The sequence below is a fragment of the Nerophis lumbriciformis genome, linkage group LG02 (genome assembly GCF_033978685.3).
Source record: "Nerophis lumbriciformis linkage group LG02, RoL_Nlum_v2.1, whole genome shotgun sequence".
Lineage (NCBI taxonomy): Eukaryota > Metazoa > Chordata > Actinopteri > Syngnathiformes > Syngnathidae > Nerophis > Nerophis lumbriciformis.
The window spans coordinates 21,136,722-21,164,466 of NC_084549.2; the positions used below are offsets into that span (position 1 = coordinate 21,136,722).

A 27,745-nucleotide genomic window follows, 5' to 3' on the forward strand; every position below is an offset into this window, starting at 1 on the left:
AGTTGCGTTTTCTCCACACGCAATTAGTTACAAAAAAACTGATATATATTGTGTTGTGTTGAAACGGTTCACGCCAGTCAGCGGTATACCCTGAATAATAAATAATAAAGGAATTATATTTCAAGGCCAAACGTCACATACTCTTATTTTGTTAATACGGTTGTGCTTCCGCTCCCGCTTCTCTCGCGCGTATATTACTGTTTACCGTATATTTGAAAATGAAATGTAATTGTATTGTTTCACTGACTAACAACTACCTCTCTGAGGTATGTCCGCCAAGTGTAAACACGTCGTTTAAGTTACGTTAGTAGCGTCTTTACGCACTCAGCTGCTAAGCTACGTGCTGTAAACACAAACCACGTGACTCGCAGCTCTGGCCGTCAGCAGCTTTTTGCAGCAGCGGGACGAATGACGGCTTAGACTAGAGGAAGTTAGTTCAGCCAGCCCGCACTACTATGTCACCTTCACACGAATTGTACACACCACTGGACTGAGAGGTAAGACTCGTTTATTTATCACGCTCGCATGTGCCGAATATACAATTAGCCCGACGCTGGCGTGGGCGTGTTCTGGAAGCTTCTGTTACAAACAAATCCTAGGCCCGTGCTAGCACGACCTAGCTAGCATGCCTGACAGAATTGGAGCCTTCGTCGTTACACTATGTATACTACACGTTTTCCGTCAATTAAAAACACCGTTCTGTTCTTACATAGAGATGCTTTTAAACAACTGTATGGGGGAAACGTAGGAATAGAGACTTGAGTTATAACTAAACTTCCATCCACAGGTCACCGTTAGCGAGCTAACAGAACGGCATTAGCCATGTGTGCTAACTTGCAGGCGGCTCATTTGTAGTCTGCTGGGAAAACAAGTCCGGATAAGCAACATTAAAGGTTTTAGCATTCAATTGCAAGATTGAATAGTTACCCGGCCTTACGTGTATCTAATAACTACCTCTGAGCGTAATAACACGAATAGTGCATATACATTTGGCCCGTTTTAACGTGTGTACCATGGATTGATTAATACAATGAATTGATTCACGTGGAGCCCGACGTAAACAAGTTGAAAAACTTATTCGGATGTTGTTGTTTTTATTGAAACTTTTATTAGTAGATTAATCGCACAGTGAAGTACATATTCCATACAATTGGCCACTAAATGGTAACACCCGAATAAGTTTTTCAACTTGTTTAAAGGCCTACTGAAATGCGATTTTCTTATTTAAACGGGGATAGCAGGTCCATTCTATGTGTCATACTTGATAATTTCGCGATATTGCCATATTTTTGCTGAAAGGATTTAGTAGAGAACGTCGACGATAAAGTTTGCAACTTTTGGTCGCTGATAAAAAAGCCTTGCCTGTACCGGAAGTAGCAGACGATATGCGCGTGACGTCACAGGTTGTGGAGCTCCTCAGATCTGCACATTGTTTACAATCATGGCCACCAGCAGCGAGAGCGATTCGGACCGAGAAAGCGACGATTTCTCCATTAATTTGAGCGAGGATGAAAGATTCGTGGATGAGGAAAGAGAGTGAAGGACTAGAGGGCAGTGGGAGCGATTCAGATAGGGAAGATGCTGCGAGAGGCGGGTGGGACCTGATATTCAGCTGGGAATGACTAAAACAGTAAATAAACACAAGACATATATATATACTCTATTAGCCACAACACAACCAGGCTTATATTTAATATGCCACAAATTAATCCCGCATAACAAACACCTCCCCCCTCCCGTCCAAATAACCCGCCAATACAACTCAAACACCTGCACAACACATTCAATCCCACAGCCCAAAGTACCGTTCACCTCCCCAAAGTTCGTACAGCACATATATTTCCCCAAAGTTACGTATGTGACATGCACATAGCGACACGCACGTACGGGCAAGCGATCAAATGTTTGGAAGCCGCAGCTGCGTACTCACGGTACCGCGTCTGCGTATCCAACTCAAAGTCCTCCTGGTAAGAGTCTCTGTTGTCCCAGTTCTCCACAGGCCAATGGTAAAGTTTGACTGTCATCTTTCGGGAATGTAAACAATGAAACACCGGCTGTGTTTGTGTTGCTGCAGTCGGCCGCAATACATCGCTTCCCACCTACAGCTTTCTTCTTTGCTGTCTCCATTGTTCATTGAACAAATTGCAAACGATTCACCAGCACAGATGTCCAGAATACTGTGGAATTTTGCGATGAAAACAGACGACTTAATAGCTGGCCACCATGCTGTCCCAAAATGTCCTCTACAATCCGTAACGTCACGCGCAGGCGTCATCATACCGAAACTTTTTCAGCAGGATATTTCGGCGCAAAATTTAAAATTGCACTTTAGTAAGCTAACTCGGCCGTATTGGCATGTGTTGCAATGTTAAGATTTCATCATTGATATATAAACTATCAGACTGCGTGGTCGGTAGTAGTGGGTTTCAGTAGGCCTTTAAGTCGGGGTCCACTTAAATTGATTCATGATACAGATATATACTATTTTGAATAATACAGTCATCACACAAGATAATCATCAGAGTATATTACAATCCGGGGTGTGGGATATGGGAGGGGGGGAGTTAAGTTTGGTTGGTATCAACACTTCAGTCATCAACAATTGCATCATCAGAGAAATTGACATTGGAACAGTGTAGGACTGACTTGGTAAGATATGTACAGCAAGTAGTGGACAGAGAGAGAGAGAGAGATCAGAAATTATAAGAAAAAGTGTCTACATTTGATTATTTACATTTGATTATTTACAATCCGAAGAAGTATGATGAGGAAGGGAGGGTGTTAGTTTAGGGTTGAAGTTGCCTGGAGGTGTTCTTTTAGTGCGGTTTTGAAGGAGGATAGAGATGCCCGTTACCATTAAGTGGTCAATTTGTACGGAATATGCACTGTGCAATCTACTAATAAAAGATTCAATCAATCAATCACTACACGCATGCTAAAACTTCATCGGACGCACAGATTATTTTAACATTTGCGACAAACCGCACGTTAGGATATCATATTAAGACTGACTTAATGTCTGAGATAGTGTTCTTTCTCTTTGATTGTTCGAATTAAGATGCTAATTGTTAGCTTAGCAAGACTGCACCGCGTTCAGCTGATAAAAACAGCCCAGCAGTATTTACAACTATGTATTGTTTTTTTTGTGTGTGCAATAAGCACAGTTAGGGCTGGGCGATATGGCCTTTTTTTAATATCTCAATATTTTTAGGCCATATCGCAATACACGATATATATCTCGATATTTTGCCTTAGACTTGAATGAACACCTGATGCATATAATCACACCAGTATGATGATTCTATGCGTCTACATTAAAACATTCTTGTTCATACTGCATTAATATATGCTCATTTTAAACTTTCATGCAGAGAGGGAAATCACAACTAAGTCAATTGACCAACACTGTATTTATTAAACAGTTATTAAGCAGTGGCACAAACATTCATGTCATTTCAAAACAGAACGTGCAAGATTGTCAGAGACATTTTAAAACAAGCTATTAGTGCACTTTTGTGCATGATGTCCTCAAGATGACAAATCAAAACAACACTAAATTAAAGTGCATTTTTTGTACAGAACGCCACTACAATAGTTTAAAACAAATAAAGTGCACTTCAGTGTATGATGTCACACCAGATATTTCAATAACTGTCAAATAAAAATGAGCTTCATAATAGGAAATCAAATTGTGTACGTCCTTCGCTATGTGGTAAGTTCCGGCGGACGTTATCTCCTTATGTCGTGGACTTTTTTTTCATACGGTGTTGATGTGGAAATGGTTGCATTGGCATTTTGTTGGTGTGGCACCGAACGGAGATGTTGACGTGCGGAGTAAGCACTCTTCATTCTCGAGCGGGTGACTTTTGAAATGATGCTACATATTAGCAGTAATGCTACTTTTTGTAGCAACGCTTTCGCCCCACACTTGACAAATTACGGTTGTCTGTTCGACATATTACCACTTGAAGCCAAACCACCGCCAGGCGATGGACCCCGTGCTGTTTTTCTTAAGAATTCATTCTTCCTTCATTTGTTACCAGATTCGCACCTTCTTTCTCTCGTATTACCACTCGCACCACAGCTAACTTTAGCCATGCTGCTACCTCTCTGCTCAACGAGGGCGTATACGTATGTGTTGTATGTAAGAAGGTGCGCTTGTTTAAGTTTTTGTGAGAAGGAGAGACTAGAAAGAGTGAAAAGAGCCTGTAGTGTAATGCTCGCAGCTAAAAGCAACTCCGTGAGAACGTATACGGTACTCGAATATCACAATGTAGTAATTTTCTATATCGCACAGAGACAAACCCGCGATATATCGAGTACATCGATATATCGCCCAGCCCTAAGAACAGTGTAGTTTTGCAAAATATTGTTTGATCATGCATCCAGATGTTTGGTAAACAAGTCCTCTTTCTACCTCTGGTTTGCAGGAAGGCAGCAGCAGCAGCAGCAGCATTCATGGATATTGTGGACGCTTTTAACCTTTTAATACCCAGTGACCAGTTGGATGATACCCTAATCGTAGGTCAAAATCTGGAATGTGAAGCCAGTAATGAGTTTGGGCCAGGACTCTGCCTTGAAGATTCGCTGAAGAACATGTTGAGTGACAAAGACCCCATGTTTGGATGCGCAAGCTCTCAATTCAACTTGCTGGATAGTGAGGACCCGACTTTTCAAATTCCAGGCGCAACAGGTATGTGCAACATCAGGACCACCAAGGGAAGGGATGTAATATTCCATAACAGAAGTACAGTGGTCCATTGTTTTCTGTTATTGAAGACTCTTGATAACAAGGAGATACGTTTGATAATAAGGAGAGCAGAGGATAGCCATACAGACGCCACCTTTGCTACTTTATCCTCTCTCTTGAATTCAGTAGGGTTTCTCACCTTATTTATCCAAGTACTGGGACTAGATGTGTTGTATCCAAGAATGCACAGACAGCAACAAAGTGCTCACATGACTTTGTTTACATTAACTGATGCGATCACATCACACACTTGCACAAAACACCTCACTTTTGTGACTTTCGCATTTTATAATACTTCTTCAATCTTTGACTTTAATTGGAATAATAATGTGTGCTACATAAGGGTGTAACGGTAAGTGTAGTTGTATTGAACCGTTTTGGTACAGGGGGTTCGGTTCGGTTCGGAGGTGTACCGAACGAGTTTCCACACGAACATATTAAACTAAGCTAAAGTCTTAACAAGCTGCTCCGCTTCCTTCTGCCTGTCTCTGTCAGAACTCTACACAGCACCCAGCAATGTCCCACACACACAACCATCTGATTGGTTGCATACAGAGCGGTAACAGCCAATCAGCAGTGCGTAGTCTCCCCAAATTATAATAAACACCTCCCAGTCAACTACTAGTAACATCACTATGAGCCCGTTGACGTTCTAGAAATATAAACTGCAGCTCAGCTCGCTCGCAGTCCTGGGTTGAGGTGAAGGCTTAATTCGCTTTTAGCGTAACGTTAGCTAAGGTTAAGTGTGTGCGCGCGCGCGTGTGTGTGTGTGTGTGTTATGGACAGCAAAGCCCTGTCTGTTATTTCACTTTACCTTTTTCTATGTTGATTGAGCTGTGTTGAAGCAGCAAAAAGGACAGTATGTTAAAAGAAGAATTTCTGTCTCTGATAGTTGATATAATAATGTAACTGCATCATAAAGCCTACCGGTACATGAACTCCATGGTGTTCAGGGATGAATAGTCTCTTCTATTGCTATTGTACTATTTTTTCAGCTATAGTTACATTCATCATTAGTTATGGAGCAGCCTAGTTTTGAATGGCAGGGTCCCTGCTATCACATGTTGATAAAAATATATCATTTACATAATAAAAATCATCTACAGGCTTCCCAAATGCTGTAATAAATTAAGCATGACGAGTTGACTTGAAACTGTTTAATGTTGCACTTTTTATATGTAGAAGAAAAATGTTGTCATTTTATTTAATCAATCTGAGCAACAACTTGAGGCAGTTTAATGTTGATTAACGTGGGCAGAATTATTATACTGTTCCCAATGTTAAAAGGATAAAGCCATTGTTTACAAATTTGGTAAATAAATAACCAAAACATTTATATTTTGTTGTTTTATTACTGTACCAAAAATGAACCGAACCGTGACCTCTAAACCGAGGTACGTACCGAACCGAAATTTTTGTGTACTGTTACACCCCTAGTGCTACAACTTTCTTTGACCCCATGGTGACCTTTTTTTGCAGCCGTATTCCATAAACAAAAATACAGAGATACCAATGCGTGGGATGTTTTTGGGCACTCGTGTCTGCAGAATGATATGTGGGCAAACAAACTAGTTTGTTAAGTGCAATGTTTGGCCGTATGATAACTCAGACCATGTACGAAAACCGAGACATGTTTTTGACAATAATTTTGTCAAAACCCGAATCCTACAAAAACCGAGGTACCACTGTAAAATAGAGCTAATCGTTTATTTCTATACTTGTGTAGCATACGTTACCAGTTTTGCAAAAGCACATTTATGTGCACAACGCCTACAATTGTTAACCAATAAGGCAATTGCCTTAATAACATATTTTGCTGTGATTCTATTGAGGAATGAAGACTTGTGCAGCTGCTTTTGTTCCTACTGATATTTTCCTGTGGTCAAATCTTTCTATGTGGCAGATTTAGGTAGTGGTTCAACATCTGACCTTGGTGGGGAACTGGCGGTGACGACGGAGACCAATCCAGTCAGGCGAGCTGTAGGCAGACCCAGAAGACGTCCATGTAATGTTGAACTAGGTAAGCCTGATGCTCTCTTCATGCCATATATTCGAAATAATGACAATGGTTGATTTATGAAGTATAATGCGTATGAAATCATCTTAAGTGAAATAAGAAGTTCTCGGCTCAAATTTTCATCATCATAAAACCTTTATCATTTCTACAGGTGGTGTTTTAAACATCATTTTAACTTTCTTTACTCTGATGCAAGTACACAGAGATGAAAGATGCAGATAACCCCCATATAATCAAACAAAAATAAAGTAAAACTACTTACCACTTGAATATGCCTGACAGACACAGGGAAAAAAGAGGTTTTGTGCTGAGGAGTACTGTGATCTGGTGGTATTCTATAGTATGCAAGTTGACTTCTGCTTGGTATGAATCATTTCAGTATGTATGGTGTCTAATTTATACATATTATAACTGAATTTATTTTAATTTAGAGCTGCAACGATTATTCAATTAATTGGATTAAAAAAAGCTTTGATTTATATTTTTTATTCTGTTGCTTTGATTAATTGTGTTTAAAATTCAGGTCGCAAAAAATAATGTAAAAGAAGGTAAAAAGTTGAATAGATGGTAAAAATGGATATAGAAATTTTATTAGGTAAATGGAAGATCAAATAAGAAATTTAGGTGTTAAGTAAAGTTAATAGAAGGTAAAAAGAAGGTAAAGGTAAATAGAAGCTAAAAGAAGGGAAACGAAATGTAAATAAAAGGTAAAACAAGGTCAAATACAGAGAAACAAAGTAAATAAAAGGTAATAATGGTTGTAGCAAGTAGAAAAACGTTTGCTTATTTGAACAATTTGTTTTATCTGATTGAGTACACTACTATATTACTAAAATAACAAATAGCTGCAGCCCTATTTTAATGCGCTAAGCATTATTAAAATTTCCCAATGTTGCATTTTTGGATATACAGTGCATCCAGAAAGTATTCAAAGCGCTTCACTTTTTTCACATAACATTATTTCAAAATGGATTAAATACATTTTTGTCCCCAAAATTCTGCACACGATACCCCATACTGACAATTTGAAAACGTTAAAGCAAAACTTAAAAAAAAACATTCTTGTTTGATCACCTGTAGATGCTCAATGAGATGAGGTTTATGATTGATGGGCTGAACTTCAGGTTTTGTTTGACTTTAGAGGTATACTGTTTTTTATATTCAATGATTTGACCTGTGGGGTACGCCATATGTTGTAACGTATGTGTTTTTTGTCCAGATACAGAATCCGCGCCCACGGGACCCCTGGAGAATAAACCTTTAAATAGGCAACAGAAGTCGTTTTTGATCGACGAAGGAGTTAAGGGCGTGCAACTGAAGAAGGAACTAACTCTGGGTGGGCGCATCAATATCAACCATCTTGAAGGCGGATTATGGTTAAAACCTTCTGTTGTGCTCAAACGACTGACCGTCACCATTGGAGGATTCAAAATTGAACTACTCCCTGGACCGTCTTATCTCCATGATGCCGACGCTAACTTTGACAGTAGTTTTTCCTACGGCGGCGACATTGGGTTTACTATGTTGTCCGAAGATGCCGTTAGTGTGTCTAATTCTGAGAAAGTTCCCCACTTGGATGTTGCCAAGAAGAAGCGTGTAGATGATACTCCCCTTGGACTGGGTCCCTACGTGAACCCAAATGATGTCCAGGCGGCTAATGGGATGGAAAGTAAAATTTCTTTTCCACAGGAATCTGGAGTTGACAATCAGAATGTGGTAAGAAAACAAAAGCCTGACAAAGATGGTGTTAAATCGCCACCAGACAATGGAGCAGCTAGTAACACGGTGGATGTTAAAGAAAGGAAAGGAATTACTGCCAAAAACCTACTCCAATCTAAGCAACCGCTTAATTCCAATAAGAATAAAGGATTGATTCCATGTGAACAAAGCAGCATGGCTAAGGGAGCTAACATTTCCCAAAGTATACCATCCACAGTTGTCCAAAGAGATGACCTTCCTAAATCAAAATGTATTAAATTGAAGAGAAGTAGTGAATCTTTAAAAAGGCCTGGTGAAAACACCCCAAGTGAGCATGCTTCTAAACTCCAAAAGATACACACAGGAGAACACAAAGTCAAGCCCATTTCTCCAGTGAAAAAGACGCCATCTAGTGGCTACCATTCAGTTGAGCAGCACAGTCCAACCAAACCCTCCCATGCTCAAAACTCCTCACATGCCGCCCGTCCAGGCCATTCTCTCAAAACGCCAGAAGAAGCCGTACAGGAGAAGCCTAAAGCAAAGAAGCTGGAAAAGATCCTTCAAAGGCAAAAAAGTAAAACGTCAAGAAGCATCTCGGTGGACGAACCACAGCTGTTTGTCCCAGATAACGCTCCGGCTGTGAAGAGGGAAAGTATCGAGGAGCAGCCTGCCAACAGTGAGTCTGTGTGGGATGGAAACAACTGCTGCGGTTTGTGCAAGAAACACCACAACAATATGTAAGTCATGAGTGCCAAACTTTTACTGTTGCCATTACATTGAAAAAATGTGTACCTAAGTCTTGTAAATCTAATTAATTATGTAATCTTGTGTGCAGCAATCACAAGAATTTGCAGTTAATTCAGGCCCAACTAGTTTGGTGCCTAAACGGGTTGCGAAGGAAACCTAAACAAAAACAATTTTTGGTCTTCCAGGTTCATGGTTGGCTGCGGCCGCTGTGACGACTGGTTCCACGGCGATTGTGTTGGTCTCGACCTGCCTAAAGTACGTGAGATGGAGGAGGAAGACGAGATGTACGTGTGCTTGAAGTGCTGTGAGGAGGAGAGCAAAAAGGTGGAGCCTGACCGCCCGACCGGACCCGTGCCCGAAATAAGAACTGGCGCACCGGATCATAAGCAGACTGCCAATCCAAAGCCAGGATCCTCCCAGGCACTGACATCAGGGAGTGTCAGATCAGTAAAGAAGGTAGGTCATGTCATGTTTATTTTTGTATATACTTAAGCTGTTGACCAAAATGTATTTTTTCATTATAAAGGATTATAAAGGTTTCGCTATGTGCTTATTTTTCTCCAGCTAAGTGATGCTCTGATAATAATCATAGCCAGTATTTCCACTACACAAGGGTTTGTTATATTTTTGCTTTTACTTTCCTTGGACACTGATGGCTTGCACAAGGGTGTATGCTAAGGTCGCTGTACTCACTATTTTGTAGTTTCTCACTAAAGTTGGACTCACTGCACTCACCAACCACATTGTTAGCTATGCAAAACACTTACTGGTACTACCTGTACAATCTAATGAGATCAATACAAGAGCTGTATCTAAATTCTGCCATTACAAGATGATAACACTGAGTTTTGATTCACACTATCAGAGGGGCATTTTAAATGTTTATTATTTTGTTTTTTATTATACTGATATGTTGTAATATAAGACATTTAGTTTTTAAGACATATATTTTGTCTTAAGCATGGTTCTGTGCTATTCTGCAATATTTCACATTTTTGTTTAAAATACAGTTGCCTCAGTGACCCCCAGTTAAGCGCAAGCCGTGGCCAACCAAACAACATATTGTATATCTGCAAATACCCAGATCCTCATTAACTTAAACTTTGTTGTAAAGATTTAAACCAGAGTCAACCAAAAACACATGGAATATAAATTACATGGTTTGATAGTTTGTGCAAAATTCTGCCAATAAACATAAAAATGGTAATTGAATTGTAAACTCATAAATCACTTGTTGGCAACTGCCTTTGTGTATTTAGGATTGCCAGTAAAACATAGTCTTTGCAATGAAGTGTTTTAAATGTAGGGGAAATAAATCATACTATGACCCTTTGAAGTTTGATAGTGTCAATCAAAAACTGAGCATGGTTATTGTTTCAAAGGCAGAATTGTAACCAAAAATGTATATTTACGTGTTTCATTCTTTTAAAAATGTTCTCATTTTGAGGAAAGTTTCGTAAGTATTGTACTGTATTCAAATAATCCTTAAGTAATTTTCCACCTCATCTGCAATAGGAACCAGGTAGAAGATCGTCTACAGAACCTTCTCATAAAACAGGTATTTGATGTGGCTTTAATGTGTGTAAACCGTTATGATATTAGCGATCAATCAATATGTTTTTTTTAGGGTTAAGAGTAGATTATTAGTAGACAAGGAGGCCAATAACCAATATTTGGAGCCGATATTCATTTGCAGTGAAAGTGATTTAAACATGAATATTATACATCAGTAAACAGATGGCCAAGGCTGTACGTTGTTTTTCTAGATTTATTTTCTAAGAAACGTTGGACCAATAGCGACATAATGTTTTATGCGGCGTTAATGTTGTGGTTTATTCAGCACCAAAAAACATTTGGAGAAGTGTGTCCAATGCTGCAGGTCAGAGGGACATCAACATTTGCATTTCAAAATTTACAAAATCTCCTGGGAAAATTGGTAAAAAATATGGGATATCGCTACATCACAATAACTTGCCATCAACTTAATTGGATACAATTTTATGGCACTTTATCGATTTATTACATTGTTAAGTTTCCTCGTAAGGAACCCTGAAATATTGCAAACATTTAAATAAAAATATTCTCACGTATTTTTTAAGTAGCTTATAGTTGAGACACTTTTTAAGATGGCTGACATAATTTTATTCTTGAATTTTACAGAAAGTATGAGCATATGTGAGCTGCTGCCTGCTCTTCTTAACCTTTATAATACGTTTTCTATTTGTGAAAATATTAACATAAAGTTTATATTTTTGGCAGAGATATATTTTGTGGTCTTCACGTTCATCCATCTTTGTCACATTATTTGATTGAAACACGTAACGTGATACTCTGTGCGCTCCTTTAATGAGCAGCGGGTGGAGTCTTGTTCAGGGACTCGATCTCTGCAGTCGCAAAAACAAACAAAACATAACCGAGAAGAAGCCAAAAAAGTACGAAAACTAATTTCCCACCAAATTGGAAGTTTTGACAGGTAAGCAGAAGAGGTGTACTGTAGGAGACCAGCATTGCAAGGGGGAGAGAGAAAGGGGAGGTGAAGGTGAGGGCTAGGCAAACAAACTAGTGCTTGACCAGTGGTTAGTATCAGGGGGTGAATCTTTGGGTGCCTAATGATTCAATCCGATTCGAGTTGCTGCGGTGACTATTAGATACAGAATCGATTCTTGATTCAACACAATTCTCAAGTCAAACAGATTCCGCAATTAATTATTTGTACTAATTATAGTGAAATGTTTTCAAAACAGTGAACAGGGTCAAAAAGCTCCTGGTTACATAAAGATGGCCTAAAAAAGTATTGAATTTGTAAAGGGGATGAATAAGAATCGTGATTCATTTGTAAATTTATTTTTTTGTGCACCCTTGGTTATTACTGTCTACTTCACAATTTTTTATATACTAAATACTGGTATTATGTGTTATCTATTTTCACTGCTGATGCAGTTGTATACCAACAAAAAGGGCTGATACCTATATACGTCAAAAAGCCAAATATCGGTGCCAATAATTGGTCGAGCTCTAATGAATATATAGATGGAAATAAATAGCCTGTTTAGCAAGGAAATTGTTGGTGATATAATTATAGCAGTATTTTGAGGTTATTTTTAAACTTGATAGAAAATAGAGTGCTACACAATCTATCCAGAAGTAAGTGGTTGGTTTGGTCTCGCTCATGCAAACATTAAGAGATGTGTTATTACATGCAGGAGACAACTTTACATAATACTGAAATAGAATTTGAAAAAACACTTTTTTTCTAGCTGCACTTGCGTTTGTGTATTCATACTAACCTTCTTATTCTTGGTTCTATGCTCACAGGATTTCCCCTCAAACTTGAGGCAAAAGTTAAATCTGCATCTTCCACTTCAAAAAGGCGTGCATCTGTGGAGGAGATCAGGCGCAGCGTGCGTGATTCTCTGAAAGAAATCCTCATACAGAGGTAGAAAACTTCCATAAAGTACATCTTCATTGCAAAGCTTTGAAACGCTGTGTACATTTGCTGAATGTGCATTGCTCTCTGCATTTTAGGTTGAAGGACTCTGACTTGAATATCCCTGTGGAAAAAGCGTTAGAAGTTGCCAAGAAGACAGAGAGAGAACTCTTTCATATGTATAAAGACACAGAAAACAAATACAAGAACAAGTATCGAAGCTTGATGTTTAACCTTAAAGATACTAAAAATAATGTAAGTGCTGTTTGAGCTTTCTCTAAATGAGAACAGACATGATGTGCATGTAAAGTCTTGTTGCATTTCACTTCACATCTAAAAGGTTTTATGCTACTACTCAGGTTCTCTTTAAGAAGGTTCTCAAGGGAGAAATCTCTCCTGCTAATCTAATCCGAATGAGTCCCGAAGAACTGGCTTCCAAGGAATTGGCTGCTTGGAGGCAAAGAGAGAACCGACATGTGAGTAATTGTCAAAACCTACCAGAATAGCTCACACATTCTGCTTTTGATTCAATCAGATTGTCTATTTGGTAAAAATAATAATGTTCTATTTTTTCCAGACAATTGAAATGATTGAAAAAGAGCAAAGAGAGGTAGAGAGACGCCCTATCACAAAGATCACGCATAAAGGGGAGATTGAGATAGAGAGTGAAGAACCAGTGAAAGCACCTGAGCCCGTGAAGGTACAAGACATGCAATGCCTTTCATTTGTTGCACTCGCAAGTAGGCCTGGACCGGTAAATCAATTAATCAAATGGTAAAATAAAATACAATTGTTAACTTGCCATTTATAAATTGCCATGTCTGATTTTCCTTGGTTTTTTTCTAGTCCGTCTCTTCCGACCAAAAGGGTTCACAAGAGGCGCGTGTTTATTTAACAACAGAATTTAATTAACAGAGTGAATTCCCATGTCATCAATCTATGATTTTTGTCTCAGTGGGTGGAGGCAGGACCGCTAGCTTACACAGATGCACGAACAAAGAGTCTTGCAAGTGAGAAGCACCACAAAGTAACAATAATTAGGAGGAAAAAATATGATTGTAAAGCCAACTGTCCATGTTTGGAAATATTCCAGCTTCAAACTAAATAAGCGTCATGAGCCTATCAACACAGACAATGAGCAAGTATGCTCAATTTGTAGGAAAGTACTAGCAAAATAAAAGATTGGATCGAGTTTTTCCACTGGGGAAAAACTGCACTTCAAAATGTTCAATATTTGATAGTGTTATTTTTGCTAACACTTGGGAGTCCTTTTGATTTTCATGTTTGTGTACTTATTTTGGATAATTGATTAGTTGTTGACCTTCCAGCTACAATGGTAAAAATTCTAATGTATACCGGTGTATATATATATATATATATATATATATATATATATATATATATATATATATATATCAGTAATAATTTTGTGGGACAGTATATCATCGAGCAAAACTTGTCAGGCCAAGCCTACTTGCATGTAAAGGTGTAGTACAACACTACTTCATGTGTTTGCAGGAGGTTGACTCTCCAGTCAGAGTGTCAGAAGCCCCTGTAGAACCTTCGAGTGCTCCTGAGAACGTTGTAGAGAGCGCAGAGGAAGATAAAGACACCACCAAGCAACACAAGGCTCATTTATTTGACCTCAACTGCAAGATCTGTACAGGTAAACTGCATCTTGAGCCTGGGTCATGATGATGTCAGATATCATAAACCTCAATCTCTGTTTTGTTGTGTTGCTCCTCTTACCCATTCTTCTTACCCGTTAAGGTCGTATGGCACCCCCTGTGAAAGAGGCGCCCACCAAAGTGGTTAAAGTTGCTACTACGGTGGCAAAGAGGCAGTCTGCCAAAGGAGATGAGGCGTGCACAGCGCCCCCTGCTGTTGAGGACGACTTGCATCTCTCTGTCCTAGAAGAGAGCTTTCAGAAGGCTCAGACCAGCTATGAGCGAAGGTGACCAGCCATTTTTAATGTTGGGTTCTCTTTGTGTTGGAGTAGTCGCTAATGTTCTGCTCTCTCCATCTAAGGTCTGATCCTACATCTGGCGGAGATGATGACACGTCGTTTCTCTCCACTCTGACATCCCTGTGGCGAGGTTTCATTACTATGCACTCTGTGGCCAAACTTGTCACAAAAGCTTTCCCTGTATCTGGCAATTTGGACAACTTGACTCAGGTACGCCACCCCTGGAAAGAACCCCTTCCAAACAGAACACTAAGTGTATCATGTTGCTAATAAATGACACCTGACATGTATAACCTGCCCTCTAAAGACAAACTTAACAGATGTGATTTGTGATGAAAAATACTTTGAAGCTTTACGTTAGAAAAACATGATTTGTTAGCACACTACAGCTATACTTAAAGGAACCAAAAATGAACACTTAATAAAAACTGTTGTAAATTGTCATCAGTTTAATGGGCAATTAAACCTGACTACTTGTAAAGTCTAATCACATGCAAATGCTTAGAGTAATGCTGTATCTTCTTCTAAAGGATTTTCCAGACAGCATCCAGGTTGGTGGGAGGATAAGTCCCCAGACTGTGTGGGACTACTTGGAGAAGATCCGTGCAACTGGAACTAAAGTGAGATGTTTATCATGGATTACGTCTCACCAACAAATAAGAAATATTGTCTTCTTTTGCTGCAACGTGCTGTTTTATTTCATCTGGTGATTTTACAGGAAGTGTGTCTGATTCGCTTCTCCCCTGTAACCGAGGAAGACGAGATCTCCTACACTCTCCTTTATGCCTACTTCAGCAGCAGAAGGCGTTTCGGGGTGGTGTCAAACAACCGCAAACAAGTGAAGGACATGTATATCATTCCTCTGGGTGCTACTGAAAAAGTGCCACATCAGCTTGTACCCTTTGATGGACCTGGTGAGCCAAATTGTTTGTGCTTCTCTCTCTGTGAACACCTTACAGCTAAAAAAAACATTTTTTTCCCCCCGTAAACAAACTACTGTGCAAAAGTCTTAGGCCACCACTAGGGATATAAAGATAAACGGCATTAATGATAAACCAAAGTAAAACCCCCGAGAGCTAGTATTACCATTGTGAATTAAAATTATCATAAAACTTTGATTTGATAAACTCAGGGATGGGCGTTGATACTCATTTACTGGAGATGCCAGCTTGCTTAAATGCTAACATGAATGCAAAAGACAATAATTACTATTAATAAACAACATAATGTCTGAGCAACTAAGCTATTCATTTATGCACCTTGAACATACAGGCTGTGCTCTCTTAGTATTGAACAATGGATCCATACTTGGAGGAATATGACACAGACGTGTCTACAACACGAAGTGAACGCGTGTAATGAAATTAACTGAACGTGCAACCTTAATTTGGCCTTTATCATTAAAGAAACTCTCCAAACTTTTACAAATTAATACGGAAGAAGATGCATGTATTTGAACACTCAAGTAATAAAACATTTACTGAAAAAAAGAATAAACGCAACACTTTTGTTTTTGCTCCCAATTTTCAAGAGTTTAACTCAAAGATCTAAAACTTTTACTGTACACACAAAAGACCTATTATTCTCTAAATATTGTTCACAAATCGCTCTAAATATGTGATAGTGGCCACTTCTTCTTTGCCAAGATAATCCTTTCCACCTCACAGGTGTAGCATTTCAAGATGCTAATTAAATAGCATGACTATTGGACAGGTGTGCCTTAGGCTGCTCACAATAAAAGTCCACTCTAAAATAGGCAGTTTTGCTTTATTGAGAATGGGGGGGGGGTCAGAAAAGCAGTCAGTATCTGGAGTGACCACAATTTGCCTCACGCTGTGCAACACATCTCCTTCGCATAGGCTTAAATCTTCCTCCAAAAAGCAGATACGAGCAAAAAAATCTAACTATGCAATCGAATAGAACCCTATACTTTATCAAAAAAGATTTGTCGAGTGATATCAAGGATTATGCGTCGGTCGCGTTTCCAGACATATCAAACTATTGTGCTCCAGACGCCATTCTACACGACAAAACAGATGGAAGCTTGGAAAAGCATGGAGGTCTACAACTTGTTTGTGTGTGGCTGGGTCAAGGAAATTGGTATCAAGACTCTCCCTGATAAATATGCATTGTTTTTGCTTGGATAAAGTTGCATTTCATGATTTAATTTTGCGTCTTCCGCCATGTTTGTTGCTGTTGTACACGCCGTTTACGGTTGAGGGTTTCCCCCGCCTTTATCAAAATATAACTATAGATGTCAACATTGAGTATTAATTAATGATTGCTGCCTTTTGTAAAAGCTTAACTCTTTAAGGTTTTGCTCACATTTGCTTTCTTTTACATAGACACGTCGAGGTGGTGTTTTTCGAAACACTTGTTGCCAACATGTGTTTAAGAAATACAAATAATATCAATATGATACTTAAATGGGAAATAATAAACGTTAAAAGTATTTCAAACAAACCTTTAACGAAGTGATCACTGCATTCTTCGAGCTTCTTTTGTAGTCGTCATTGTTGGTACAATCTTGCACTCTTCCGCCCTTTTTGTTTACCTCTCGAGGAACTCTGTAGAAATGTTTATCCTTTTTGTGACTTGAACGATTCATACTGCTGAAAACAACACACGCATTTTTTCTTTGAGAAAGGCTAAATAGCACCTTGTACCCATTGAGAACAGACACTGGCTTGACCACCACGCATATTTAAAGGGCGGGACATGAGCTGGACGTGATGTCAGTAAAATCCAAGGAATAGGTACTTTTTGAGCACATTCAAATGTTAGGACATATTATGTTGTTAAAGCTGTAGCCACCACTAATTTTGGTGTTTTAATGAACTTTTTCCACAAATTTGGCACCGTAAAACGGTCACAAATAACACAATTACACTAAAAGTACAAAACTAGAATCATAACAGCCCATCAACTCATCCTCCATAAACTAAGAATGAGCTTTTTCTGGCAATTAAATTAACAATTCACCCTTGGTCGAGGTATGCTGTAAGTGACATTCTAGTGATGTGGTCATTAAAGTTTAGTCAAAAACATGGTAGCTTAATTCTTATGCAAAGTACTGCGTTCAGTATCATATATATTCATCATCACATACGTACTGTACATAAACCAACATGACTGCTAATAAATGATGTGCCTGCTTGATGATCATAACATAGTTCACAGCAGGGGGTGTTTGAAGTGTGAGGCGGGCCTCTATAAATGGTAAATGGGTTGTACTTCTATAGCGCTTTTCTACCTTTTTTAAGGAACTCAAAGCGCTTTGACACTATTTCCACATTCACCCATTCACACACTGATGACGGGAGCTGCCATGCACGGCGCTAACCAGGCCCATCAGGAGCAAGGGTGAAGTGTCTTGCTCAAGGACACAACGGATGTGACAAGGATGGTAGAAGGTGTGGATTGAACCAGTAACTCTCAGATTGCTGGCACGGCCACTCTCCCAACTTCGCCACGCCGTTCCCAACCCTATAGGAGGGTTGCATATGACGTCACATCCGTTTTTCTTCTTCGCGGCTTAATGCACACAACGGTCAAGTAGCTAGAGTGTAACATTATAACAAGTGAGAGTGAGTGAAGAGTTTGAGCAGAAAATGCAGTATTGCTGTTTTGTTCCTGTGTGTTCCAGTCGTTCAAATAGCGAGATAGGAAATAGATTTCATAAAATTCATAATTTCATTTAATTCATAATTAAAATTTCATAGATTTCCCAAAAGAAGTGGCTCATAAAGGTAATAAAGTCAGGGGAAAAAAAGTTTGTTGAAGCAAACGGCTCTTAAAAATACTACTTTAATCATCTTGTGAAATACAATATGACCATGCTTGTGTCTGCAGCGATCACTTTGTAAAATGTTTGAACATTTCATTTGTTTGAGAAACTTTCTGTGATGCAATGAAGTTTATTCTGTACTATATTGGTAGTGTTTGATAGCAGAACTAAACGTAAAGAAATGACAATAGATCGCATTAGTTTTTTGTTATATTGCTATGCCTAAATATAACTAGGAAGACCTGGTGGTTGTGCAAATAAACTAAGGTCATGTTTAGTCCTAGTAAGAAATATTGTGATCGTTGTTCCAATCCACCATATTTTCATTATTGATTTTTATAACAGAAACTAAAAGCTTAGTTGTTGTTGTTGTTGTGCAGGAAAGCCAAGTGCTTTATTCGACACAGATTACTACATTATAGCGTCTTTGGTGATATTTGTTAGCATCAAGAAAATATCCTAAATAGTATTAATAAACTAGTTAAATAAATCTCTGGTCGGCTCAACAGCAGATACTGAATCTTGATATCACTAGCAAACATTGCTGAACAACAGGGGCATATACAGCTAAATAATGAGCCAGAATATGAACTTCACATCATAAAAACAACTGCAGACATGTAGATGACAGACTAATATTTGTAGCAAGAAAATCAACTTCAAACAAATGTATCCTTTTTCTCATTAGTGTCACGATCACAGCAGCGCGGCACTCCTTATGTCAATCAAATACGTTACTTAGCGATGCAGGAATAACTCCAACTTTGTCTTTCACCGATTAATGCTTAATTTGTGGATCTTTCCTATGTAAAGACATGATGTGCCTCCAATCTTTTCTTCTCTAAATTCTGTAAGTGTCAAGTGAAGTGAGGGAGCAGTAACATCTTGGTAATGATAAATGGTTTTAATCTTTAAAAAAAAAATGTTTTCAAGAGTGTAAAAATCTACTCCACTCCATTTAAAAAAAAAAAAAAAAAAAAGTATGATCGCTTATATATTTGCCTCCTAAACCTTTCAAAATAAGCCTAAATCTGCACGAATTCAGGTAGTTAAACAGTAGGCTAATGGGGCTTAGACCATTGCCTGAAACCCAGAAGTGCCTCGAGGTCACGTAATTGCAACCCTCCGATTGGGACTTTTAGGATAGGCGCAGCAGCTCCAGACAGATAAAGACAAAACGATTGTTCAACCTGATGAGCTAACATAGTTATGTTAAAGACAAAATAATACGTGTTTAGTTCCTACAGCAAGAGCGTAACCAGAGAAGGGTATGCAGAAAACGCCACAAAATATCCTGAATTTTGTATTGTTTTTGTGGAGGACTACTTTGAAAACATTTGTCTGACAGCTTTTAATGTTATGTTTATTTCCAGCACGGAAACAAGATTACAGCACATATTTACAGTGTCACACAAAGTTGAACACGTCTGAACTCTGAAAATGAGTAGGAAGAAGCGGAGCTGATTTGATCCTTTCTCCATTATCCCTTAGCTGTAACAAATAATTTTGTTCACTTCCTGTATTCAATCTGAAACATAAATGGATGCATACATAATAAATAATGATACACTCACATAAATAAAAAGTCATCAAAGAGTTCTAGTCCAAATAAATACATATAATGTAGATGTTTGTGAATATCTAAATTAATATTTATTTTTTACTATTTACTATAAGGCATGGGAATGGTTTACATTTTAAACGATTAGTACGAAATCAGTACTTTAAAAACAGTGCAGGCCCAAACCTGTACTTTAAAAAAATGGAAAAAATGCCTTTTTATTTTTATGGAATTTATGTGACATTAAATTTCAACAGGCTACTAATTTAAATACTTCAATTATGTAAATTGACTGATAACTAAGAAATACATTCAAATATAACAAATGTAATCAACAACAAATGGTCATAGTTGCAGTAATACAGAACATAGAGAATGTGCAAAAAATGACTTACTTGAGTTTCAATGTTTGATACTCATATTTCCGGATGTTCCTAAATGCAATGTCACTTGCTGTAACCGCCATTGGTGCATAATGCTGTCTCGTTGTGGCTGCTGGCTAGGCTAGCGCTGCAGTGCTAACAGTGTTATAAGAGCTGCTGTTGGTGTGTTAAAGGGGTTATTGTGCAAATCCAACTTTTCTTACCTGTTGACACCTTTTTGTGTATTTGGGATAAAACATGGGGTGCCTAGCAGAGGTATCAATTAAACAGTTTTGCCTCTTTTCAAACGAGCTGTTTGGAATACGAGACTTTAGTGAGACGTCTTTTGCCTTAGTTATGTAAGTGGATATCTCCATATTAGGGATGTTACCATAAACAGTCGGTAAAACTCCTGACGGTTAGTATTACCGATTTAAATTAAAATGATCGAAAACCGTGATTGTTAACTGCCCTTTGAAAACCTCACGGAATGACTGGTGCCAGCTCGCCTGCTTATATGAAAACAAGAGACATTAAAGTATTTCCCCATTATACAACAACGTACCCCAATCTAAACTTGTATAAACACATTACTGTCTGAGAAACTAAAGTTAAAGTACCAATGATTGTCTCACACACACACTAGGTGTGGCGAAATTATTCTCTGCATTTTGACCCATCACCCTTGATCACCCCCTGAGAGGTGAGGGGAGCAGTGAGCAGCAGTGTGGAGATTTAACCCCCAATTCCAACCCTTGATGCTGAGTGCCAAGCAGGGAGGTAATGGGTCCCATTTTTATTGTCTTTGGTATGACTCGGCCGGGGTTTGAACTCACAACCTACTGATCTCAGGGCGGACACTCTAACCACTGAGTACCGTATTTTCCGCACCATAAGGCGCCCTGGGTTAAAAGCCGCGCCTTCAATGAACGGCATATTTCAAAACTTTGTCCACCTATAAGCCGCCCGGTGTTGTAAGCCGCATCTAACTGCGCTAAAGGAATGTCAAAAAAACAGTCAGATAGGTCAGTCAAACTTTAATAATATATTAAAAACCAGCGTTCTAACAACTCTGTTCACTCCCAAAATGTACGCAAATGTGCAATCACAAACATACGTATATCAACATGGACAGAGCTGCGTGAAAAAAGCCACCCGGCCTCTTCGCGTAAACTTAAACTTACCTTAACCACTCGCTCATCTTTTCTTCATCCATCCCTTCGAGTTAGCTTTTATGATGACGTCGGCTGGAAAGGTCTCTTTTGGCAAGGTCTTCCTTTTGAATATCACCATGGGTGGAAGTTTCTGGCCATTAGCATGGCAAGCTAGAACAGTGAAGGATGACTTCTCATTCCCTGTGGTGCGAATATTCACCGTACGTGCTCCCGTTGTATCCACAGTGCGGTTCACAGGAATATCAGTTGCTGTGAAATAGTAATCCGTGTGCGGATGGAGAGATTGCGTCTTTTCATGAACCGGATCCCTGACGCTTAGTAGGAGCCATTTTGTGGTCTTTACAGATGTAAACACACAAAGGAAATGAAACGTACGGTATATCCGCGCGCTTTTTCTTCTTCTACGCGGGCGGGTGGTTGCTTACAGTAGAAGAAGAAGCGCTTCCTGTTCTATGGGGGCGGGTGCTTACCTTGGCGGTTGCTTGCGTAGAAGAAGAAGTGCTTCCTGTTCTACCGGGAAAAAAGATGGCGGCTGTTTACCGAAGTTGCGAGATCGAAACTTTATGAAAATGAATCGTAATATTAATCCATATATAAAGCGCACCGGGTTAAAAGCCGCACTGTCAGCTTTTGAGTAAATTTGTGGTTTTTAGGTGCGGCTAATAGTGCGGAAAATACGGTAGGTTAGAGATATTCAACAAGAGGTGCTCTTTTCGAACAGAGTGATCGTTCTATACGATACGATACGGAGGTCTTTTTATGTTCCGCTGAACACAGTTACACACTTTTCATTTAAATAAATCTTAGTGCTACACTACAGACCAATATTTAAAACAATAAAAGCTTGCTTAGCCATTAAAACAGATACAATACTAAGACTAAAACACTATAAGTGAAGCATAAGAAACACAAAACATGCAAAATAGTGGGTTATCCCAACAGTGTGTCTATTTATTTTAGTAATTAAAACAACAATTCAAAATATTTCAGTGTGTGTAGTGTAGTACTTTTTGAGCACATTCAACAATACTGCGATAATAATAACCGTGATAGTTTTGGTCACAAGAACCGTGTTATGACATTTCCATATTGTTATATTCCTACTCCATATATGGTTGAGGTTTGCCTGAAAAGCTTTGAGCGAGTCCATCATTTTCATCCTCTTGTAGTCTGACGCTGTAGTCAAAAATTCCTTTTACCTCTATCCTCTTGTGGTGGGTAGAGCTGGGCGATGTGGACGAAAATGCATATCTCGATATATGGTTGCTTAAACTGGATATTCGATATATATCTCGATATATTTTCCGGTGAAAGTATACATATAAAGATATTCATTTTTGAGCGATATTCACTGAAATTGAAGTGAATGACAACTGTACTGTAAACAATCAGTGGCACTTTTATTAACCCAGTTAGTCAAGATGGGTATGAACAGCACAGAAAAGAAACTGTTTAAGTAGCACATCATTACATAACATAAATAAAATAGAAAAATATTATTTCTACATAAAATAACATAGCTGTGCAAATAATACAGCATGTATCAAACTCCGATAAAAAATTAATTTGCCGCCAGGCACTTTTTAATTCCCAGTCGACGATGTAATGGACTGTCACACATGTACGGTTCTGTGGTCCGCGCAAAGTAAATTACTTTACTTAATTGTGCAGCTACGATCTTCCTCCCTTCGTCGTACATTTCGCTTGAATATTCTCTTTTCTCTTCTCCGACTCTCTCGTCGTCATTTGGGATGTCTGTTGTGATTTCCCTTCCTGGTTCCATGACCCGCCCTATCTTGCCTCTGATAGGCCTGTTCCTAATGTTTTGCTCTACTCTTAACCAATCGTGACTCATCATTTTAAACCAACCAACCAATCATGGATTTTCTTGTACGTAAACCAACCAATCATTGATCTTTCCCGTATATTTTGTCCCCTGCCCGTGGAGTTGCACTAGTTCAGTTCTCTTTCTCTTCTACCTCTCTCTTCTTTTGTAGCAGGAAACTTAGCTAACTGCTTAATGAGTCTAAAAATAGCTAAGCTACGGAAATCACTACTTGTTTAAAAAGTGGCGAAGCTACTGGGAAATGTAGTTAAGCTATGTAGCTTCGATTTTTAAGTTAATTATTTATTTTTAGTTTGAAAATCGTGTTTTCTACCACTGCAGTCGTAAACCGGAATGGATTATCAAAAACCGTAGTTGTTGGCGTTTTACTTACTAGTTGGTCACTGGCACAGTGCTGATGGCACAGTCGGTCCATATTTGCTTGTGTGTTGTTGTTGTGGGGCAATGCAGTGGGGGGGAGACGACAAGCACGTCTTGGAAGGGGGAATGGGAGGCGTTTAATAGCCCATGGGGTGTTGTAGGGGAGAATAAGGAACACAACAAATAAGCCGCGTTAGGTCATTTTAACGTGAAAAAAATGATATCGATATTATATTTTCTTAATTCATATCTTGTTTAAAGAATAAATCGATACATCTTACAAACTCGATATGTCGCCCAGCCCTAGTTGTAGGGCAGACTGGCTCGTACATGCACATGCATCCTCCACTGTTGCCATTTCTAATAAAAAGTAGTGTATAGTTCATATAATATAGACCACAAGGAAGTAGAGATGTCCGATAATGGCTTTTTTGCCGATATTCCGATATTGTCCAACTCTTAATTACCGGTTTGAGGTGGGCGGGGTTGGGGTGGCGGGGTTTGGTGGTAGCGGGGGTGTATATTGTAGCGTCCCGGAAGTGTTAGTGCTGCAAGGGGTTCTGGGTATTTGTTCTGTTGTGTTTATGTTGTGTTACGGTGCGGATGTTCTCCCGAAATGTGTTTGTCATTCTTGTTTGGTGTGGGTTCACAGTATGGCGCATATTTGTAGCAGTGTTAAAGTTGTTTATACGGCCACCCTCAGTGTGACCTGTATGGCTGTTGATCAAGTATGCCTTGCATTCACTTGTGTGTGTAAAAGCCACATATATTATGTGACTGTATGTATGGAGGAAAAGGCAGACATGACGACAGGTTGTAGAGGACGCTAAAGGCAGTGCCTTTAAGGTTTGCCCCCAATAATGTTGTCCGGGTAGAAATCGGGAGAATGGTTTCCCCGGGAGATTTTCGGGAGGGGCACTGAAATTCGGGAGTTTCCCGGGAAAATCGGGGGTTGAAACCATCCATCCAGCCATCCATCTTCTTCCGCTTATCCGAGGTCGGGTCGCGGGGGCAGCAGCCTAAGCAGGGAAGCCCAGACTTCCCTCACCCCAGCCACTTCGTCCAGCTCTTCCCGGGGGATCCCGAGGCGTTCCCAGGCCAGCCGGGAGACATAGTCTTCCCAACGTGTCCTGGGTCTTCCCCGTGGCCTCCGACCGGTCGGACGTGCCCTAAACACCTATAAAACCAATATAGATAATTTCCTATATTACATTTTAAAGCATTTATCTTCCGATAATATTGGGAGGCCGATATTATCGGACATCTCTACAAGGAAGTGTTTTAAATGTAGAAAAAACAAATCTTATGACCCTTTTTAAATTTGGAAATGTTGTTAAATCACAAACAATTCCTCACGATTATGAGCCAAAGCTAATTGTTGTTGTGATTTAACAGGTCTAGAAAACAACCGAGCCAACCTTCTGCTGGGACTAATAATTCGCCAGAGGCCAAAAAGGGATTATCTTCCTGTTGTCTTGAATGAAGCAGCAAGGATGTCTCCTGAAGTCAAAGCCGTTCCAGTTTCTGTGAAAGAGGCGCCTGCAGAAGAAGAAGATGAGAAGCTCTTCTTGGCCGCCTTGACGACTCCGAATAAAAGCGAGCAGGAAAAACTCCTGGAGACTGCGGAGGCGAGGGAGGAGCCGATCACTGAATGTTTTGAGGAAGCAGCTCCTTCTGGGAAGAACAATCCGGAGTCCCAAAAGCCTCTTCGCTTTCTTCCTGGCGTGTTAGTGGGCTGGGGTGGAGAACTACCGCCACTCCCCGATTTTGGAGAGACCCCGAAAACCGAAGCACTGACGAGCCCAAGCTCCAAGAGTCCGACTGCCGCTGCTCCCCGAGAACGCTTTGTCATTAAGAAAAAAGAAGTGAAACCCGTCCAAGCAGAACCGGCGTCTCCCTGCCAGACGGAGGCTGCGAACGCCTCATCAGGAAAAGCTGCTGAGGCGGCGCCCCGAAGTGCTCCCGTCACCCTGAGAGATAAGCCGCCGGACGTATCGACCGACGCTTTCTTGGAGAGCTTGTCGGCGACGACACAGAGCCGGGAAGAAGTGAGCAGCAGCCCCAACCCGGAGGACGCCGCTCTGTTCGCCGATGCAGACAACATGAAGCCGGAGTCCCAGGCGGCGTCAGATCACACTCATAACTCCAAAGCTCCTCTAAGTGGGATTTTGAAAAAGATTTCCGCCTATTCGAGTGCGACGGAAAATAAAGCCAGTGAAAGTTCCTCTAATGCTCCTGTGGAGACCAAACCTGCGCCTGTGTTGTGCGGCGCTAAGAACAGCCCAGTCACAACATTTCATCAGGGCTTGTTACAGATGTCTCAGGCCAAGCAGAAGTTGAAGGAACAAAACCAAAGTGAAGATCCAGCTGAGGTAACATCGCCTTCAACTCTCCCAGCATGCATCAGTGCTGCAGCTGTCGCCCAGCAGCAGCCTGTTCCCAACTCCTTCCACAACCCGCACGTCCAGGACCAGGACCAGAACCAGGCCACAGACGAGGCCCCCCAGGAGGAGCAGCGCTACACCTACTGCCACCCGTGGGAGATGCCGCGTCACAGCGAGGAGCGGGACGAGGGCGAGGAGGAGGACGAGGAGGAGGGCGAGGAGGACGACCAACACCATCATCAACATCACCGCGGCGGCAGCAGACACCGCAGGGATTCTCACCACGGGAAGAAGAGCAAGCACCACAGCCGGGAGCGCGAGAGGAAGCACGAGCGTAACCACGACGACAAGCAGCGAGAGAGAAGCAGACACCACGCACACGCCGAGGACCGATTCGGCGAGAAGAGGAAAGAGCGATACCACAGCGACGACTACAGCAGCCGCCACAAAGAACGCCACCGACATCGGCGGGACTCGGACTATGAGAACGGACGCAGGGGCTCAAAAGACTCCAATTACTCCTAATTATTAGTTTTTTAAATGAATTACATCGATGGTGTTTGGTGCTCTGACACTCATTCAAACCACTTCTGCTTTTTATTTCATCATCACGTCCCTCCTTTGACCTTCTTTTATGGAGTCATGAACGTCATCACACTCACTTGTCCATTTAGAACCCTTAACTCAACCTCTAAAGTTTACCGAACACTTCAAGTGTTGGTCCTAACAACTTTAATCTTAGTATAAAAACACACAAAAGTATTTCAGTCGTTCATTTCTAAATGTTGACAAGTGAGCGTCGTCACTTTTTCTCCACCGTTCATCACTCCCCATTTCAAATTTTAACCTTTTATATTCGAAACATCTGCTTTGTGTGTACTGGACAGTCCTGGTAGTAATAATAATAAGACGTTCTTATACATTAGGTCAGTTTTTTTTAAGAGTTAAGACTTTTGCCACAAAAGGAAAACTATTGACTTTGCCTACGTTCCCAACTCGGCTACTTCTTTTTTTGTTTTTTTTAAAAGATTGCTTTAAATATTTTATAGTCTTACTCTCTATTGGCGAAGTGCGATGTACATTTTGGCTTGTAATATACCTTTAGAGATGAAGTGTGCCTTTGCACCTGTGTATGTACAGTTGGTAATAAAGCTCATTCTTTTTTTATTGTTGGTTATAAAAAAGAACTCACATTTCTGTGTACAGTAAATATATTAAAGATACAATCACCTAAAAAAAAAAACCCACTGCTTCCAGTTTGTTAAATTAGTCAAAACAAAGACATCTTCACGAGGTTCTTTTTACAAAGACTTAAAAAGCAGTTCAGTCAATTTTGTCTTAATGTTTCAAAGTAACATTCACAACTGTCACAAATACACTTTACTACACTAATTAAAGTAGCTGTCCTGATAAACACGAGAGCAACACTGTCACCTAGTGGCGGTATCGAGTATAGCTGCATTTAAGTGTTTTAGTGTCTTTGGTAGTTTGTACTGTTAAATAAATGGAAATTCAATATTGTAAACATGCAAGTTTAAGTTATATAATTTATGCTTTTATCTAAATGTTATTTATATCAGAAATTAAATTAATTTGTGTTTTTAATAATTCAATCTAGTCAGATTTTTTTTTTTCTTTCAATATCCAGTTTGGTTATCACAAGTT

At 39.8% G+C, this 27,745-nt stretch overlaps 1 protein-coding gene across 1 annotated transcript; it reads left to right on the forward strand.

Annotated features, from left to right (window-relative positions):
• Positions 1–235: 235 nt before the first annotated feature.
• On the forward strand, positions 236–27,607 carry phf3 (PHD finger protein 3). The gene is made up of 16 exons (XM_061958744.1): positions 236–497; positions 4,431–4,693; positions 6,654–6,770; positions 7,987–9,202; positions 9,398–9,668; positions 10,728–10,770; positions 12,528–12,648; positions 12,738–12,894; positions 12,999–13,115; positions 13,217–13,339; positions 14,158–14,305; positions 14,410–14,593; positions 14,668–14,815; positions 15,136–15,225; positions 15,324–15,519; positions 25,092–27,607. Exons 2-16 carry the CDS (start codon positions 4,459–4,461, stop codon positions 26,603–26,605), a joined length of 4,680 nt encoding a protein of 1,559 aa, XP_061814728.1. The 5' UTR covers positions 236–497; positions 4,431–4,458; the 3' UTR covers positions 26,606–27,607.
• The last annotated feature ends 138 nt before the right edge of the window (positions 27,608–27,745 follow it).

Coding starts and splice junctions, on each gene's coding strand:
- phf3 (XM_061958744.1), top strand. CDS start 4,459: ATGGATATTGTGGACGCTTTTAACCTTTTAATACCCAGTGACCAGTTG. Junction 13,116..13,216: donor GGCAAAGAGAGAACCGACAT/GTGAGTAATTGT, acceptor TATTTTTTCCAG/ACAATTGAAATGATTGAAAA. Junction 14,306..14,409: donor CAACTGCAAGATCTGTACAG/GTAAACTGCATC, acceptor TTACCCGTTAAG/GTCGTATGGCACCCCCTGTG.